Here is an 18,993-nt window from a genome sequence, read left to right as displayed (position 1 = left end):
ACAGGACTATGTGAGAGTGCTCCCTGATGACAGGACTATGTGAGAGTGCTCCCCGATGACAGGACTACGCGGGGGTAAGTGTACCTGGCGAGCACAAGGAAAATGCCCATCACTGTACACAAACTACAGCTACCTTCACAAAACTACAGGGGGTGACCTGCTTGCTTCCTGGGATGGTGGGTAGGACCAGCTGGCTGCTTTTGTGCCTCAGCTTCTTAGGACAGGCAGCTTAGCTACTGTCAGGGCCAAAGGCCAAGGGGCCAATGGCTAAACTTTGTGACTTTCCTGTAGCTCTTACTATTTTTCTTAAAGGGAAACCTTCCTAAATTAAGTTTATCAACGATTCTTACAAATATGGAGAACATATATTCAGAGAAACCAGCTTATTAAGTTCTCCTATCAGACTCCAAACTATGTTCCATATGAGAGGAGCAAATTGAGTGTCACATGCACGATAGTGTCAACATCTCCATGTTTATCAGGTGATGAACAAAGACGTAATATCACAAAAATGGAACACAGTGCAGAGTCAACCTATGATTATGTACAAAGTATTTTAAATAATGAACTAACTAGTCATAATTTAGCACAAAAGAATTGTTCAAAAACTCTGCCCTATAAAATATCCACATAGGATTGTATCTGTGTAGACAGGCCAACTAAGCTTTAAAATCCAGTGACAGACACAGTAGGAGCTATTTAAAAACACGAATCGACAGGAAGAAACTTCATTTAGTTCCAAATTTTAGGCACGAATATGTTATACTTGAAAACTAATACTAGCCTTAACAGTTTTTTTAATCCATAGTAAACTGAAATAAAATGGTTTCTTTTCTGTTCAATTTAAGAAATAATTAGCTCTGTGCATATAACTTCCTAAGATATAATTTCCCATGCTAAAACCTAGTCTTAATTTAAATCCAGGTAAAGATATTTCATTTGATGCTGATATGTAAAATCAGAAATCTCAAAAATGGCAATTTGTGTTAAAAGTGGCATTAACAGATGAAGGCATTGCTCCGGCTTTATAGGGACAGGACTCCATAGTCTTTCCTAGGCAAATCAGAAACATGATCTAGTGCTGTTGCTGGTATGCCTCTGCCAACGGCACTCCATCTGGAATCTAGCCTGCCTTAAAGGTTGTTAGACTCTAACCATACTAAACCACATTAGGATTAAGTAAATGAGGCACCTACCAAACTTCCATGCAGATGGGCAAGAGGGCTAAAGCATGTGCTAGAGGAAGCCGACTACCCGCAAATGTCTGAACACGCTCTCTGAGCTCCACTTTCTTCTTTCCCATGTAGGAGTGAATGGTAACAGTACTGTACAAAGCCAGAGGAAGCAGACTACCTGCAAATGTCTGAATGTGCTCTCTCTGAGCCTCACTTTCTTCATCCCCATGTAGGAGTGAACGGTAACAGTATCTACTGTACAGCACGATGGGCTGGGGGAAGACGCAGTTTAAAAACCTTATACTCTTGAACAAAGCAGGGAAACATACATATTCATATCCGTTTAAAAAATGAAGAGACCCTCAGTATAGCTAAGACAGAATAATCAGTAAAATTATTTCTTTAAAAGGCTCATTATAAAGCCTACAGCAGCAGGTTGAGAGTAAAGAAGTGTTGAAAAGACTGGACAATACATAAGGGCATTTACTTAATGGCTGACATATAATGAACACTTTAAGCATTTGTTTAAAAACAGACTTTTTGACTAGCAGAGTTCAGGTCTCCCTAGAGATGCCAACTGACTGGTGCAGGCTAAAACCCAGCTCAGAAGGTGCCCCCGCTGGTAACGGACTTACGTGGCAGTGCAACAACTGATATGCAAGGCGTAGAGTCGTCAATGCTCTGGTCATCCTCAGAGGACAGACAGAGCCTCTTCTGTGGAGGTTCAGCACTATCTTCTGAGTCTATTTCATCGGGGTCTAGCGGAAGGGGAAAAGAAACCATACAAAATGCTCAGAAACCTCAAACAGACAAAATCTGTACTTAGTATAGAAATCTCTGCAGCAATTTTGTTATCTACTAAAATCATCCTTCTATCCACCTGCTCACTTAAATTCACTTAGCTACACAAGGACTCAAAGATCGTCGTTTTCTCCTTGCTTACAGTACCCAGTCCCTGTTCTTGTGATGGACAAAGTGCCGCCTTCTAACTTGGTTTTCCAAAGATTTAACACACAAAGAGAAGGACTGGTTATTGGGTTCATTCAAATATTTACTAAATGTCTAACGTCTAAATGCCTGGAACAGGAAAATGAAGGATACCCTATGCAAGAAGGATACCTCATAAAGGAAGGCTACACCATGAAGGAAGGATACCCCATGAAGGAAGGCTACCCCGTGAAGGAAGGATACTCACTCTATGAAGAAAGGGTACTCTATGAAGGAAGGATACCCCATGAAGGAAGGATAGAGTGAGTATCCTCTATCCCCATGAAGGAAGGATACTCTATGAAGGAAGGGTACTCTATGAAGAAAGGGTACCCGATGAAGGAAGGGTACTCTATGAAGGAAGGATGCTCTATGAAGAAAGGATACTCTAAGGATACTCACTCTATGAAGGAAGGGTACTCTATAAAGGAAGGGTACTCTATGAAGAAAGGATACTCTAAGGATACTCACTCTATGAAGGAAGGGTACTCTATGAAGGAAGGATGCTCTATGAAGAAAGGATACTCTAAGGATACTCACTCTATGAAGGAAGGGTACTCTATGAAGAAAGGGTACCCGATGAAGGAAGGGTACTCTATGAAGGAAGGGTACTCTATGAAGAAAGAATACTCTAAGGATACTCACTCTATGAAGGAAGGATACCCTATGAAAAAAGGATAGTCTATGAAGGACGGATACTCTATGAAGGAAGGGTACCCCACGAAGAAAGGACACCCTATCAAAGAAGGGTACCCCATGAAGAAAGGATACCCTATCAGGAAGTTACGGGGTGGTAGCATCTAGTGAACAATTTAAAAACGGTGTATTCAGCCGGGCGGTGGTGGCGCACGCCTTTAATCCCAGCACTCGGGAGGCAGAGGCAGGCGGATCTCTGTGAGTTCGAGACCAGCCTGGTCTACAAGACCTAGCTCCAGGACAGGCTCCAAAACCACAGAGAAACCTTGTCTCGAAAAACCAAAAAAAAAAAAAAACAAAAACCGGTGTATTCAGAGCTGTGACACTGGAATGGAGAGGTCAGAGAAAATACATTTCGAATGTAAGTGAAGCGAGGGTTCTTGAGGAGGCATCATGAACTTGAAAAAACAAAAAGAAAGCAAGGAAGCATGTTTGCTTCAACTGGCAGTAGCACAAAGTGCAGTGGAACCGAAGATATCAAAAGATGCTAAGAAGATAAAACAGTGAACTATTAAGATATAATCACATGACCCGGGACAACTGTGGCTGGAGAGAAGGCTAGCGGAAGAAAGTGAAGTAGCAAAAGTGCCCAAACTATGTTCTAAAGAAATCATTGTAAGCTTTCAAAACAGCACTAAGAAATGGAAAACCTAGGCAAAAGGCCAGAGTTAGGCAGATGAGAAAGAGAATCAGATCTAACAAAGAGGAATCCACAACAGGGATAAACGAAGTTTACAGCAGTATACTAACAGCATATTAGCGCATTCTGAACCATGACCAGACTGTAAGGAAGAAGTAAAGTGCAGTCTGGGAAGTGTGTGGAAAGAACTGCTTGGGACATCATAATAGGTAGATGACAGCTAAAATTTAGTTATAAAGACAGAAATATGAACTATCATAATAGGTAGATGACAGCTAAAATTTAGTTATAAAGACAGAAATATGAACTATCATAATAGGTAGATGACAGCTAAAAGGACTGAGTGAAATAATAGAGACCACAGAGTAAGAAGACAGAAAGTAGATTAGTAAAGAATGAACACACACACGTGTACAAAAAAATCACGTTTCACAGACTTTCGAATCTTAATTCACCAGAAGGATTATATAAATCTTAATCAGCCACATAAAATCCTGTTTCCTATATCAGCATCAATCACTAGCAGAACTACTTCTCAGTGTTCTAATGTGTCAAATATACCTTTGGTAACAAATGATATAAAAATGTATTATAGCTATTCCACTATCTTCAGAGACTTACATCCCATATAAAAATGGCTGCTAGAATAAAAAAAATTAAGGTATTTATAAAACACAACATACAAATTAAGATTATAATCCAGAGATACCAAAACTACGTGTGTAGGTGACAGACAACAGAATTGAGACATCCCAGTTTCAATTATAGTCAGCAAAGTCTCCTACCATTCTGAGGGCAATGAAGAATGAGGTTCCCGTCTGTGTCCTGAGTAAACGTCACAGAGTTCACAGTTTCTACTGTTACTGTGTCAGAATCCTCTTCAACTGTGCTCATACTCAAATCTGCATGAGAAGAGGCTACTTAAGGACTTAAAATAATCTTTCCAGACAGTACATGAAATTGATCTAGGTATCTGCTTAGTCTTCATAAGAAACTGCAAAGAAGTTCAGATTTCAGAAAACCACCTTTCAATAACCACTATTTAGAATCAGGTTCAATAACCTATAAGAATCTGACCAACCCAGATTAACTCCCAACAACTTTCTTACAATATTAACTGTCTGTGATGACTAACCTTGCAATTTAGAACCGCCACAGAGAAGCCTGTAGGCATGGCTATAAGGATGAATTGGGAAAACTGACAGAACCCCGTGGGCGGGGGGCTCAGATTAAGAGGAGAGAAAGGTGCTCAGCAGCACTATGGTGTTTCTCTCTTCCCACTGAAAACATACTGCGGATGCATATGACCAGCTGTCCCACACTCTGACTTCAGGCAAAAAGCCCTTCAAATTGATTTAGTAAGGAATTTCGTTGCAGCAATACCCTTTCTTTGCTTTTACAGTTATTTTTTTTACTACAGCCAAAAAAAAAAAAAAAAAAAAAAGTTTAAGCTGTTAATCAGCAGAACTCTTAGCAATTTTTAATATTTTTACCGGTAGCTTTTGTACTATGTTCTCACAAGCTTTCTGCCATCTGACTCTTGTGTTTGTTAAGGAGGACACAATGGTGATTGAACCCAGACCTTCCTATTTATATTCGGCCAATGATCTGCCACCGAACTAGATTCCAAACCTGCTATCTTTAGCAAATTAAGCAAAACTTCCATCTTGATCTAATAATCATTATTCATAAGACCCTGTTATGAGTATTTAAGCAGTTACCTGAAAAATAAGAACACCAACCAAACATTTCTATAGTTAGTAGTAATGGGGTTGGGACCTACTTTTTTGTTTGTTGAGACAGAGTTTCTCAGTGTACAGCCCGGGCTTTCCTGAAATTTGCTCTGTAGACCAGGCTGGCCTCATACAGAAGATCTGCCTGCCTCTGCTTCCTAAGTGTTGGGATCAAAGGCGTCACCACCCCCGAGCTCTTTTCTTTTTTGATGTGTGTTTAAAGTGTCCTTACTTGCTGCTTTATATTTAACACAGACTGAAGAATTGGAGTCTTAGAACACAGTTACTATCTTGTGGCTGGATAAATATACTGCTACCAATGACATGGTTGACATCTTTAGCATCTTACAAATCAGTTTGTGTCTCAAAAGTGTTTTTCTCACACACCTTTACCAATTAATATAGACAAAAGTCTTGTGTGTGTTTACTCAAATCACTCAGTATTTGATATAGGTATTATATCAATATATATAGTATAATAATATAGTAACACTGGTTACTATTTAAACAAGCATTTGGTTAAAAAAATACTTTGGCAACAAAGACAACTATATTCATATTTACATGGTAAATATCCAGTGAGTAGTATGGGTTTACTATACAAAAGAACAAACTTTTTAAGATAAAGAAGAATGGGAATCATGATGCAGCATGGTCAACCACTGGGTGGGTTTTTGCAGTAAAGCAGGCTTACCTAGACCACGGATGGATTAGCTACAGCCCTTCCCATAGAATCACGTCTCTGTGCTCTGGCAAGCAGCATCACTCCCAGGTCATCCAGACTGCTTCTCCTCCATGCCTGTGCATCTGCAGCACTCTGAAACAGTACAGCATCACAAAAGGCTTAATACAAACAAGAACAAGTAGTATCTGAGCACTGGAAATAGCGCTGCTGCATGCTGGCCTCACACCACTGATGCCTCACCCCGAGGAGTCAAACAGAAGCACAACTTTCTTCTGAGTGCATTTTATGGAAGTCAGCTTCAAAACCAGTCCAGTGCGATAACGTAAGAGCTCATAGGAAGTTTCTCAACCCAAGTTGTCACTCACCAGTCAGTTGTCCTCTGAAAACATAGACTGAGGTATACAGTGGTTATGGTAGACCTTGTGCAAACTTATCTCCTATGAAAAACTAACATTTCCAGCTCACATGCTCTTTCATAATGATTTATTCACATCTCTAAAATACCCAATTTTATCTTAAAAATAGGTATGCAAGTTGTTTTTAAAGGCACCTAGAAACTGGAGAGGATGGCTGAGATCCTAATTCGAGAGCACCTTTACTATGGAAGTCGAGAGGCAGACAAGGTGCTGGCTTAGGTGAACAGCATTTGATGCTCTTCCAGAGGACCTGGGTTCAGTTCCCAGCAACCACATGGCACCTCATAACCAACCACCTGTAATCAGTTCTAGGATCCAGCACGTTCTACTGGCCTAGTAGTATACAGACATACATGCAAGCAAAGACTCATAAAATAAATCAATCTTTAAAAAAAAAATAAAGCAAACAGGAAGAAAAACAGAGGAGACTGAGGACTAGTTAGTGATACAGAAGGAAAACTGAGACATGCTCAATGGGCATTAAAATGATGAACTGTCAGTAAGATGACTGAGTATTTATTTGGTCTGGCAATATGGAGAACACACATGACCTTAAGAAGTAATTTCAGTGGACTGGGAGCAGATGGCAAACAGAGAAACCAACATACAGAAGACAAGACTCACTTTGAGGACGAAGAGAATAGGAGAAGGAAGTGGGCTCAACAGTGTTAGAAGATTATTTATGACTTTACCCAGACAAATGTTGATGAATAAATCAAACTAACTAGTAATTTAGTGCTTTTATTCAAACTCATTAGACGAAAAATCATGCTTGACATTGGAACCCTTTCACACCCAACACTACTTGGAACCTGCTTTGACCCTTACCAAATCATCGGTGGTCTCACTTTTATACTAATTAAAAATGAGAAAGCACGGTGAAGGAAAGACAGACAACATTTTAACTGGCAAACTGACATTCTGCTATATCCCATCATTTGATGGATTATCTTGAAACAACAAATACCTTAATGAACCCAAGAAAAGAACCCGTAAATGGTATAAAGCATTTATAATAATTCTTACATATGCTCGCATTTGAAAGACAAACCTTTCACTTATAGTTCCAAATAGAGATGACTGGGGGAGGGAGGCACATAGCAGGGTCTCATGATGGAGCCCAGGCTGCCCTGTCTCTGCCTTCCTAGTACTGGCATGTTTCTGTCACCATGCTGACCCAAGGTAACCCTACTTATTAGGCTACAATAACCTGGTGGATAAGAAGGGGTAAGTATGACAAAGTAACATTTGATTTTTAAAGTCAAAATTAAAAAAGAATTAAGTTGCTCATGCTCCTCTTCATTTCATTATTGACCTAAAGTTCTGAGGTTCACATGTCCATCGGGTATAAATTTTGGGGCAGTTAAGTGTCAAGAATCTTAAAAGAAAAAAAATATCAAAAAAATGTCATTTCTTCCTATTTTAGAAGTCAACTCTATCTAAGCACACACTACTGGTGGTGATCATGAGAAGCTGGAGGCAACGTAGTCTGTCTGACCCTACATGACAGAGAAGAGATTGTTTAGTTTCAAAACTGGAGAATGGAATGTAGTTATATGGCATAGGAAAACTCACTAAGAAAATATTCTTAAAATGGGAAATACAGAACACCACAGAGAGTTGTAACTTAATGCAGCAAGAACATATCTAATTTTTGAGATTTCCTGAATCAATATAGTATTAACAATCATCCACTTCTCTTTAACATTTTAATAATTACCTTCCAGATTTTTAGTTTACACACATGCACACACATATCAGTGTCTTAGTTTGGTTTCTATTGTTGTGAAGAGACACCATGACCATGGCAACTCTTACAAAGAAAACATATAATCGAGGTGGCTCGCTTACAGTTTCAGAGGTTCAATCCATTACCATCATGAAGGGGAACATGGCGGCATGCAGGCAGATGTGGTACTGGAGAAATAACTGAGAGTCTTACATTGTGCAGGCAACAGGGAGTTGACTGACAATAGCACTGATGTAAGTTTGAGCAAAAGAGACCTCAAAGTCTGTCCCCACAGTGACACACTTCCTCCAACAAGGCCACCCCTCCTAATAGTGCCACTCCCTTTGGGAGTCATTTTTTTCTAACCACTACATTCCACTCCGTGGCCACAAATGCTTATTGATATATTACAATGCAAAAATGCGCTCAATCCAACTGCAAAAATCCCCATAGGCAATTCCAATCTCAAACTTATTTCAAAGTCCAAAGTCTCTTTTGAGACACATGGCAATCTCTTAACTGTAATCCCCCTATAAAGATCAAAACCAAAAAGCAGATCATATACTTTCAACGTAATGGCACAGGATACGTATTACCATTCTGAAACACAAGGAAGGGAGCACAGTGAAGAAATACTGGTGAAAAGCAAGACCAAAAGCCAGCCAAGTAAACTCCCAACTCTGTAGCCCCATGTCTGGTTTAAAATGTTCTTTAGATCTCCAACTCTTCCAGCTCTGTTCAGTTTTATTGACTCTAACACACTTCCTTCTCTGGGCTGGTTCCATTCCCTGCTAGCAGCTCTCCTCGACAGGTAACCCATGACTCGGGCATGTTTGATATCTTGGGGTCCAAGGCAATCCAGGCTGCACCTCTATACTAGGCCTCCATTCAGAGACACCCTGACACATGCCTGGTCTCAGGGCTTTATTTTTAAACTCCTTCCTCCTATCCTTAACTCTAAAATCGGAACCAAGTGGCTGAAGCTGTCAAGTTCTGCTGCTTGCTGGGGTTGGAACATGGCACGCTCGTTCAATTTCATCTTCACCAGGTGTCTTTCACCACCTAAGCTTGCTTGTCCTAAAACTTGCTCTGTAGACAAAGGAGACCTCAAACTCTCTGCCTTCCTAGAACTGGGATTAAAGGTGTGCCCTAGCACACTTAGCTCCCAAGCTTTTCTTCAGTCCCTTTTCACAAATTGGAAACTAAGCAGGGCTGAGATCTTGCGTTGAGATCACCACTCTCTTTATAACATCTTTTTTTTTTTTTTTTTTTTTTTTTTTGGTTTTTTGAGACAGGTCCATTTACCTCCTCGAACAGAGGATTTAGCTCCATCCCACATCCTGGTGTCCTTTTTCTCAAGTATTTTTCCTTGCTCAGCTCGCTCCTTCTCATTATATATCTTCATTATAGTTACCACCAGTATCCACAACAGTCTATGCTTGAGATTTTTTATAGTGGTATATTATTTGTGTTTTAATAAATAGAAGATCGAGGGCAAAGCAGCCATACTAGTGAGCCATACAGGCCAAGGAATGGTGCCACACACCTTTAATCCTTGGACTTGGAAGACAAAGGCAGGTGGATCTCTGTGAGTTCAAAGCCACCCTGGGTTATACAAGATTTAATCTGTCTAAAAGAGGAACAGAGCTCACAGAAAGGTGCACCCAGCACTAGGGATCACACATCTTTAATCCCAGCACTAGGGAGGTAGACAGGAGCTATATAGCTGGGCAGAGAAGAACATAAATGGGAAGAGACTGGAACTCAGCAGAGTGTGAGTCTGAGGTTGGTGGAGAGCATTGCAGGATCGCCCCTTTGTCTGAGCCTTGGTAGAGGTAAGATATCTCAATGGCTGGCTATTTTGCTTTTCTGATCTTCAGCTTGGACCCCAATATCTGTCTCTGGGTTTTTTATTATTCGTACTACAATTTCTTCTTCCAAGGGAATCAATCCTAAACTCTTCACTTTAGCCTCAGGCAGACTCTTTAGATAAGGGCAAAAAGTAGTCACCTCCTTCACCAAACTATCACAAGAGTAACATCTTCAGGAGTACTGACTATTCCAGCTGTGAACACTCTGTACTTGAAGAATGCTTTGGAAATGGTTCTGAAGCGAATCAGATGGCACTACCTCGCCTTGGGGCATAAGGTTAAGAGTTAAGCATTGTGAAACACTATTAATTGTAAGGGTAAATGTACACTGTACGCATCCTTTTTAATGGTTATTTTTCCTTCAACTAACTCAAGATGTAGGCAGTTAGAACAATTTGACTCTCCAATTAGACAAATGTTAGACCCGTCTTCTAGTGCCCCTATTACTCTGAGCAAAGGACTGCCAGCAACATATCTAGCTAAATAAGTTATGGCACCAACTGCTTTCAACATTCTACAGATAGGTGCTTTCAGAAACCAACCTGCTTGTTGAAGTACAACCTCCAAACTTTTGGCCATCACAAGCTTTGATGAACTCCTCGTGACCCCACAGCTGTTCCTATCCAGGCCAAAAGGGGAGCACCTCCCTTGGTGGTCGAGCTAAAGGCCTGTTCCGGCTATCAGCAGAGTTTGCCATTTGTATAAGGGGCTTTGCCCTGCCTAGCACAGACATTTCTGTGTTTGCATGGGCTGCTGGGAGATGTGCTCCTTTGCTACCACCTGTATGCATCATTAGGTCCAATAAAACGCTTCTCCAGTGTCCTTCTCTTACTTTTTATGTTAATTAGGACAAGCTCAGTTGGTTACACACAAAAAAGGGAAAAGTCCAGGCACAAGCGGAGGCAGTGACAGTCAGAAGTAGGGAGACCTGAAGGGTTCCAGAGTTAATGGCAGAAATAACAGGGAGCAGAGAGCCACCAAGACATGAGGAGAGTCCCAGGAAGCTGCTAAGGGTCTCAAACTTTCTGGGCATTGAGAACTGTCAACACTAGTCACTGTCATCAGGATGAAGATCTCATTCATCTTTGCTCTAGTCAAGGGTTTCAGCACCCAAAATCTGTAAGCGAGCTCAACTATTAAGAGCAATACCTACCTCTGCTGTTTAAGACTGCCCAAACCTACAGATTACAAAAGCTGCTGTGTTCTGGGGCCACTGACAGTTAATGCCAGGAGCAATGAACTTCTAACCTGATGGCCTAGTAGTCTTGGGTTAAAAGCCTGGAGCAATAGAACTATATTGTTTGGGGCTCTTAACTGTTATACATGTGGTCAGTCAGCCCAGACCCTAGGTCTCGGTTATTCCAGGACCAGCATTGTTGGCAATGGAAGAGTCTCCTTGCCTACCCAGGACTCATATCCAGGCAGAGCAAAAGATCCCCTGCTAGCAGTAACAGCTCTGAAGCCCTGGGAACACTTTTGTAACTTCATGGGAAAGTTTGTAAAGTAGATTAAGATAAAGAGTATTAAATTAAGGTACATGATTAATGGCTTCACTAAAAAATGGTAAACAGCCAGATGGTGGTGGTATATGTCTTTAAGCACCCTGGAGAAAGAGGCAGGTGGATCTCTGTGAGGTTGGAACCAGCCTAATCTACAGAATGAGTTCCAGGACAGTCAGGATAGTTATACAGAGAAACTGTTTTGAAAAACAAAAACAACAAAAAGATGGTAAACAAATACTACGCATCATAAAGTATCAATAAATTTGTTAATGGAGTTTAATGTAATGCTTCAATTATCAATGATGCTAAAATTGAATAAAGTGAATTATATGGTAATATAGATCACCTGGAGGATCAAGATTTCATACCTGGCAATAAAATTGTACTGCCTATCTGACCTAAGAGCTTATGTGTTTGGTTATATTGTAAGATAGTATCCTTTCAAAACACCATTTTTTTGTAATACACCATCTGATTTTTAAATACAAATTATCACCAAGTTCTTTACATTAGTTTATTGAAAAATCACATTTTCTTACCAAATACTAAAACACATCAGGCAGCGAATAGACCTAATATACATTTCCTCTGCACAAAACACCTTACAGTGAGGGAACAGCAGCTCTAAACACTAAGGCTGGAAGGAGTGGCCTGATTGAATACACAGCCAAAACGATCCTTTAATAAATATGATGTTAAGAAGTTTACACAGGCCCTTCCAATATGCTTCTTCTTGACAGCTTCTTTCTGGATAATCATGGACTGGGCTACCTCCCCATAAACTTGAAAAATGCAGACACAATAGGTTCCTTTTTTTGAAACGGAACCAATTTACCTTTATGGCATCAAAGCAAAAAACCTTGTGATTTTATTAATTTTTATTACAAAAATTCTCTTCACAAAACAAAAACCACCATTAAGATAAATGGAGACAGGACAACAACAACCTCACATGCCTCTGGGCTTTGGTAAGCATTTGGCTTAGTTACAGACTACCTTTGCTAAACTGCATAGCATTTAAGTTTATGAATTCCAAGTCTTTTCAAGCAGAGAACGCTCTAACACCTATGGCAGAAAGAGAATATAATCACAGTAAAATGAGAATCCAGGCTGAGGAAGGCAGCACCAAGCAGACGGCCTCTATAAAGGCTCTATGTGAAGTTCAGTTATGTAGAGTAGATGCTGATCTGCGGTGGGTCACCACTGAGCCTTTCCTAACACCAATATTTATCTAAAGCTTTGATGTGTTTGCAACAGACAGGTAAAAGCTTCAAACAAGTCACCCAGTTCTCTAATACTTTCAAAAGCACCAGGCTCTCTCCTTAGTCTAATATCTACAGTCAAGTTATACATACTTAGGGATGTTTGTTTTTTGTTAGGTATGTATCCTCAGAGATGTTAATTTAAGTCACTGCATCAATAGACTAAGACAAAAATCTGTGGAGCTTTCTGAAAATATCCAGTCTTTGAAGAGCTTGAACTTCTGCCAGACCTTGATGCCAAGCTAATAACATGCCCTGAGATCATTTAAGACTATGTACTTAGTCTGTTGTCCTACTGTGTGCTCAGTCTGCTTAATCCTGCCTTTATGAGAACAAAGTAACCAACCTTATAAAGCCTTGGATTAACCATGCGATTAGCTTTTACAACCTAAACTAAATGCATAACTTTAATCTTGAATTATGTACTTGTCCATGCCCCGACCCAGAATAATTTGTGTATGCTGTGATAATAATCTGCTGAAAACAATCAACAGGTCAAAACTAACCCTAAACAAAACATAGTCACCATAAATGTTAGATGCTAAATGTAGATATAGTTTGATAACAAAGTTTGGTTTTGTTATTCTGGGTCAGTAAAGCAACTTCTTCCCTTGTGAAACTGCTTCTATAAAAAGGTATCCTTCATTCTTTCCCTAATACCACATTTTCTGTGCTCTTTAATAAACACAAAGTCCTTTGTTAGGGACAGACACAGAATGGCACAGGCAAGCAACAACTTTAAAAAAGGAAACACAGGAGGACACTAGGAACTATTTCCCTGACACATTTTACGGTCAGGCTCAAACCGTAAGTTCAAAACCTTGATATCCTCATTTAAAAATATTAAAACCTGAATACTCAGAGAAAAAGGTTAATGCTGTATGTAGTCTCTAAACTGCTAAAGATACAGATTTAAATTCTTAAGAAACATGCAAGGCTCAGAACTTTCTGAATAAATGCTGAAGACAAAGGGGAAAAAAAGTAATTTTTTTTCCTAAAAGCAGCAGGTGGCTCTATTATTTATCTCAATGGCAATCAACAAAACAGATTCAGAACAGGTAGTAGAATTTCTAGATAATTCCCCCAATAGTTTGTGACACGTCTATCAAGTAAAATAATGAAAAACATTAGCTTGTTTGGTAGTACACAAAAACATCTGGGTAAAGAGGTAAAGTAATGGGATACAATCATCATAAAGACCCTCCTAACCATAACAAATATTTTTTTCCATATAGGACTAAACTGTTAAATGTACCTCCCGAATGGGGTGGAGTGGCACTGCTAACCTCTCACCAACTTAGTGTAAACATTTTTAAAATGCAATTAAAAATTTTTCTAATCTTAGCCAAATATACATAATTTTATCACTAGTTTATCACAGTAAAACAAGACTTTGCTTTATTATTATAGTTGCAGTTTTAAATGTTACAATATTAGTCATTTGAAACTAGCTTAAAGAAATCTTAAGTACAAGAAAAAGAAAATAGACTTTATATTTATAAAACTTTCAACATAATCAAAGGTTCTTCTTCCTTGATTTGCAGTCTAAAAGTCACAATTACAAAATAAAAACAGTTCTAATGAAAGTCTCAAATTGCACTGTATCTATCTTAAGACATGAAATATTTCAAACTGTACTGAAATGCTTTTTTCTTCCTATAAAGTCCCAATTGGAAGTCTTGCTGTCAGAAAGGGGTACAAGATCTGACGAAAGCAATCGCGAAAATTCAGCCTGGGAAAGGGAGAAGTGTATTTTCCACTCTTTCCTTAGCTACAGAGTCTTTTACTACGAAAACATATGCTGTATCATTCAACAGCACAGGATGGCACTGGACCACTTCTCTCGGAGTTAAACTGTAAGGTTCCCGAGAAGATGCTCAAGACCAAAAAAAAAAAAAAAAAAAAAAGTTCTTCCTAGAGGACCAAACAGGCTTTACCCCTAAGGCTTGCTCCCCCCCGTACCCCAGGCCACGTCCCGCGGTCTTTACAGAGAAGGTCCGGCCAGTACCCACGACTCCCTCGCGGATTACAGTCGAGCCCTACAACTGGCGAGAGCCACACGGGCTAACCGAGCCCCAGGGCCACGAGTGGGCTCGGGCGGCCCCCGCCCCCACTGCCAACCCCACCCACGCCCAGGGGGCCACCCCGACCAAGGACCCAGCAGAGCCAGGCTGGAAGCTCCGCCGCCCCACACGCAGACTCCCGCGGGCGCCCGGCGCCGTCCGCTGCGGCTCGGGCCCACCCCCAGGGGTCCCGGCGCCATTTGGTTCCTCCAGCCCGCCGCCATTTTCCGCCGCCGCCGGCTCGCCGCGGCGCCCGGGCTCCTGCCCGGCGGTCCCGGCCGCCAGCGCCCGCACGGGCCGGCGAAGGAGGTGGCGGGCGCGGCGTGCCGCCGGGGCCGCTGTGCGAAGGCCGAGCTCCGACCCCGCCCGCGGTGCCCGGCCGGCGGCAGCCAAGGCCTGCGAAGGGGCCGGCCCGGTCTCACTGGGCGGAGCGGCTGCGCCAGAGGCCCGGACCTGTAGGTTCCATCGCACTTACTTCCTGTTTTGGGTCCGGGCACTTTGGAAGAACCAGGATGGAGGCTCCAAAAAATACCAGGATGGAGGAAGCAGCCACGGGAGAGAGTGGCTGCAGCTGGGGTGAGCGAGCGCAAGGAGCCACCGGAAACGGAGCCGCGGCCGCGCCCCGCCCCCCGCCTCCCAGCAACCCCCCCTCTGCCCGCCTCTCCCGTGGGGCGGCCCCGCGCGCCACCCGCGACGTCACTTCCGGCCGCGGCGGCGCGCTGCTAGGGTTCGCTCGCCATTCCGTTAGCGAGCGGTTGTGCGGCTCTCGCCGTCCAGCTGTTGCCGACACCGCAAAGGCAGGCGCAGGTCTCTGCTCCATCTGCCTCTGCCCCCTTCCCGGAGATCCGAAGCGGAGAGAGGGAGCGCTGTGGGCCGGCTTGAAGGGGCCTGGCGGTGCAGACGCGAGCAGTGTCGTCTCTGCTCCTTGGAGTCTGGGCGGGTGCTATAATTCTTGGGGAAAGGTGGTCTCGGTTGAGTGTGATCTCGCTTTTTAGGAAACGAAGGTTCTGGATGCATTTCAAGTTCAGTGCTGGTGCTCTACGCCGGCTGCAGCCCTATAATCTGGAGCCTTAGAAATGAACAAAACAGAAACCCTCTCGCCGTGCTTTTTTTTTGTTGTTGTTGTTTTTGTTTTGTTTTTTGACACAGGGTTTTTCTGTGTAGCTTCGGAGCCCGTCCAGGTACTCTCTTGTGTATCCCAGGCTGGCCTCAAACTCAAAGAGATCCGCCTGCCTCTGCCTCCCGAGTGTTGGGATTAAAGCCGTGTGACACCCATGCAAATCTTTAGGAATCGGATTCCTTAAGGGAGTTGCATCTTTGGTTTTGAGCTTTTCATACGTGATCAAATGCATTTTTGATCATATTCACTCTTCCCTGCCCACTCCAACACCGTGTTCCCCCTGACATCACCTGCTCAAATCACATTCATGTCCTGTTATTCTATTAAGTGTTTGTGTATTCGTGAGTATTTGTGTAGCTCAAATGTTCTTGTGTGTAGGGCTGAGCTCTTGAACGTGGGAAACCAATCCGGTCTCTTTAGGAAGGAAACTGACTTTCCCTCAGCACCCTTGGCTGCCAGGCATCCCTTAGCTGGGGATGGAAGCCTTTACTCCATCCATGCAGGAGTGTTGAATGGAGCGGTGGTGTGCTTCTGGGTGAAGGGTATTTCACCAGTCTCCCCATTGTCCTGGCTCTTTCAGTTTTTCTGACCCCATCTTCAGTGATACTCCTTAGCCTTGGTTTAGGGATTCCACTATAACTGTCCCATCTGGGGATGGGCACTCCACAGTCACTTAACTCTGCAAGCTGACCATTTGTGGTTCTCTGTCCTAACCTCCATCTACTGCAAAAAGTGCAGACTCTGATGAGAACACCAAAGAAGCTCCTTTTTTGCTGTGTTTAAGGCGCCCCAAGCTGGACACTAATTTCAGCAGTGAAGATGCTGTAACAGAAGGCTTTGGAATCTGAGGTAGCATATAGACCCCCATCTCAAAACAAAATCAGGTTCTAAGCAGTAGATTCCTGTTGGTATTCCTTTTATGATTTCAGTGGCATCTAACTTGTTTATAAAGCCAAGATATATTCTGCTTTCTTTTTGCTATTGTTGATAGAAAATTTAAAGTTGGTCTTTCAAGTCTAAGCAAGAAGGAGGAAGGGGACGTGGACACAAAGTTCCACCCCTAATCAAGAAGCTGTTTGCAAATGGCAGCTCTTGGGAAAGGGAAACTCAGCTTTTTCAGTGGCGCGAAATTGGATGTGTCGGCCATACTTTATGGCAGGCCTGGTCCACAGGATTGGATGGCCAACAATTTGGACTATACCTTTCTTTTGAGGGTGTTTTTCTTTTTAAGAGAAAGAAAGAACACGACCTGGGTGGGTTAGGGAAGTAGAGGATCAAGGAAGATGGGGGACAAGAAATATGACAAGATATGTAAAAATATACCATATGATGTTGTGTGGCATTTTGTTTGTGTTTTGACAATAAAGCTTGCCTGAAGATCAGGGTAGAGCCAACCACTAGGTTTGGAGGTCTGTACAGACAGGAGACAGGAAGTGATAAGGTGGGGCATAGACAGGATCTCGGCCCCTCCTTGGTCTGAGGTTGCAGAGAGGTAAGAAGTGACTGGTTGTTCTTTGCTTCTCTGATTTTTCAGCTTTTGCCCCAGTATCTGACTCCAGGTTTTATTGATAATACTAGTTAGGTTTTTGTTTCAGTATGAAATTATCATAAGTAGAAGAAAAACCCTGGCTTTCACCAATATTCTCACATCCGAGGACTTTGTGGAAACTGGTAACAATGAGTTTCAGGTAACTAATAAGGTTACCAAGATTTAGAGATTTCCTCTAATAAAGCACACTGGCAATTGGCATTTAATTAGAAAAGTGTTATATATCCTTTGGTTTTTAGCTAAATGTATGTATTTTTACCAATAGTAAGCATTATTTGCTTACCCATTTCTCAGAATTAAAGGGAATATAGAAGGAGTGGGATAACAGCTATACATCTGTTAGAACGGCCCAGAGCAAAGCCACAACGCCGACTACCATCAGGGCTGCGGAGAAAGACGCTCGTTCTCTGCTGGGGCTAACACGGTGTAGCCTCTTGGAAGACAGGTTAGCACTTTGTCTTATTTTATACAAAATAACATTTTCCTCATATGATAAAGGCAATCTTTCCTTGTTGTGTTGCCCAAATAAGTTGTAAACTTAACTTCATGCAAAGCCTGGACACTATATTTACAGCAGCCTTATTCACAGTTGACAAACAGAATGCAACCAAAATTTGTTTCAGCAGGTAAACCAGAAATGATTCTCAGCCTTCCTAAGGATACGGCCCGTTAATATAGTTCCTCATGTTGTGGTGATCCACCAACCATAAAACTATTTCTTTGCTACTTCATAACTAATCATGAATAATTTGGTATGTAGAATATCTGATATGTGACCCCTCCCCAAAAAAGTAGGGTCATGACTCACAGGTTGAGAACTACTGAGGTGAATGACTAAACAAAGAGGCACGTTCTTAAATGGAATTTTTGTTGTTTTTGTTTTGTTTTTATATAGCTCTGGCTGTACTGTAACTTGTTTTGTAGACCAAACTGAACTCAAATCCTCTGTCTCTCAAGTGTCGGGATTAAAGGTGTGCACCACTACTGTGCGAACTCATACAATGGAATTGTATTTGGTGTAAAGTAGGGAAGAATCAAAATATATGTTATTACATGAAGAAAACCATCTACAGTATGCGTGGCAAGACTATGCCATTGTGGTTGTCTTGCTTTTCTATTGCTGTGAAGAGACACCAAACCAAGGCAACTTATAAAACAAGAGAATTTGATTGGAGGTTTGCTTTCAGTTTTAAAGGATGTGTCCATAGTTTTCAGGGAAGGGAGCATGGGAGCAGGCAGACATGCAGTCATGGCACTGGAACAGTAGCTGAGAAATCACATCCTTATCTACAAGTTGAAGGCAGAAGGCCAATTATGTTTTGGGTTTTTGAAACTTGAAGCCTTCCCCCAGTGACATACCATCTCCAACAAAGCCGCACCTAACCCTTCTCAAATAGTTCACCAAGTGGAGAGCAGGCATTCAAATATAAGAACCTACAGGGACCACTCTCATTCATCCACCACAGTGATATTCTGTAAAGGGCAAGGTTTTGGAGACAGTAAGATTAGTGTTACCAGGGGTGGGAAAATGAATAGAGTTCAGGGGTTCCTATAGCAGCAAAGAC

The 18,993-nt window shown here is 41.9% G+C and overlaps 1 protein-coding gene across 3 annotated transcripts in view; it reads right to left on the bottom strand.

Moving 5' to 3' along the window:
* Dmtf1 (cyclin D binding myb like transcription factor 1) overlaps nucleotides 1–15,371 on the bottom strand; it is a 48,480-nt gene extending 33,109 nt beyond the window's left edge. For 2 of the 3 annotated variants that reach the window (XM_057758612.1, XM_057758614.1), the window contains exons 1-4: nucleotides 15,235–15,371; nucleotides 5,926–6,048; nucleotides 4,284–4,400; nucleotides 1,811–1,933 (exon numbers count right to left, since the gene is read on the bottom strand). In XM_057758612.1, the coding sequence (XP_057614595.1) occupies nucleotides 1,811–1,933; nucleotides 4,284–4,392 (232 nt within the window). In that variant the 5' untranslated portion in view covers nucleotides 4,393–4,400; nucleotides 5,926–6,048; nucleotides 15,235–15,371. Of the gene's footprint in view, nucleotides 1–1,810; nucleotides 1,934–4,283; nucleotides 4,401–5,925; nucleotides 6,049–6,156; nucleotides 14,701–15,234 lie in introns of those variants that run through there. The other variant, XM_057758613.1, reaches the window with a different exon arrangement.
* Between the last annotated feature and the right edge of the window lie 3,622 nt (nucleotides 15,372–18,993).

The sequence above is a fragment of the Chionomys nivalis genome, chromosome 26 (assembly GCF_950005125.1).
Source record: "Chionomys nivalis chromosome 26, mChiNiv1.1, whole genome shotgun sequence".
In the NCBI taxonomy this organism is placed as follows: domain Eukaryota; kingdom Metazoa; phylum Chordata; class Mammalia; order Rodentia; family Cricetidae; genus Chionomys; species Chionomys nivalis.
This window is presented reverse-complemented; position numbering and strand designations above follow the sequence as displayed.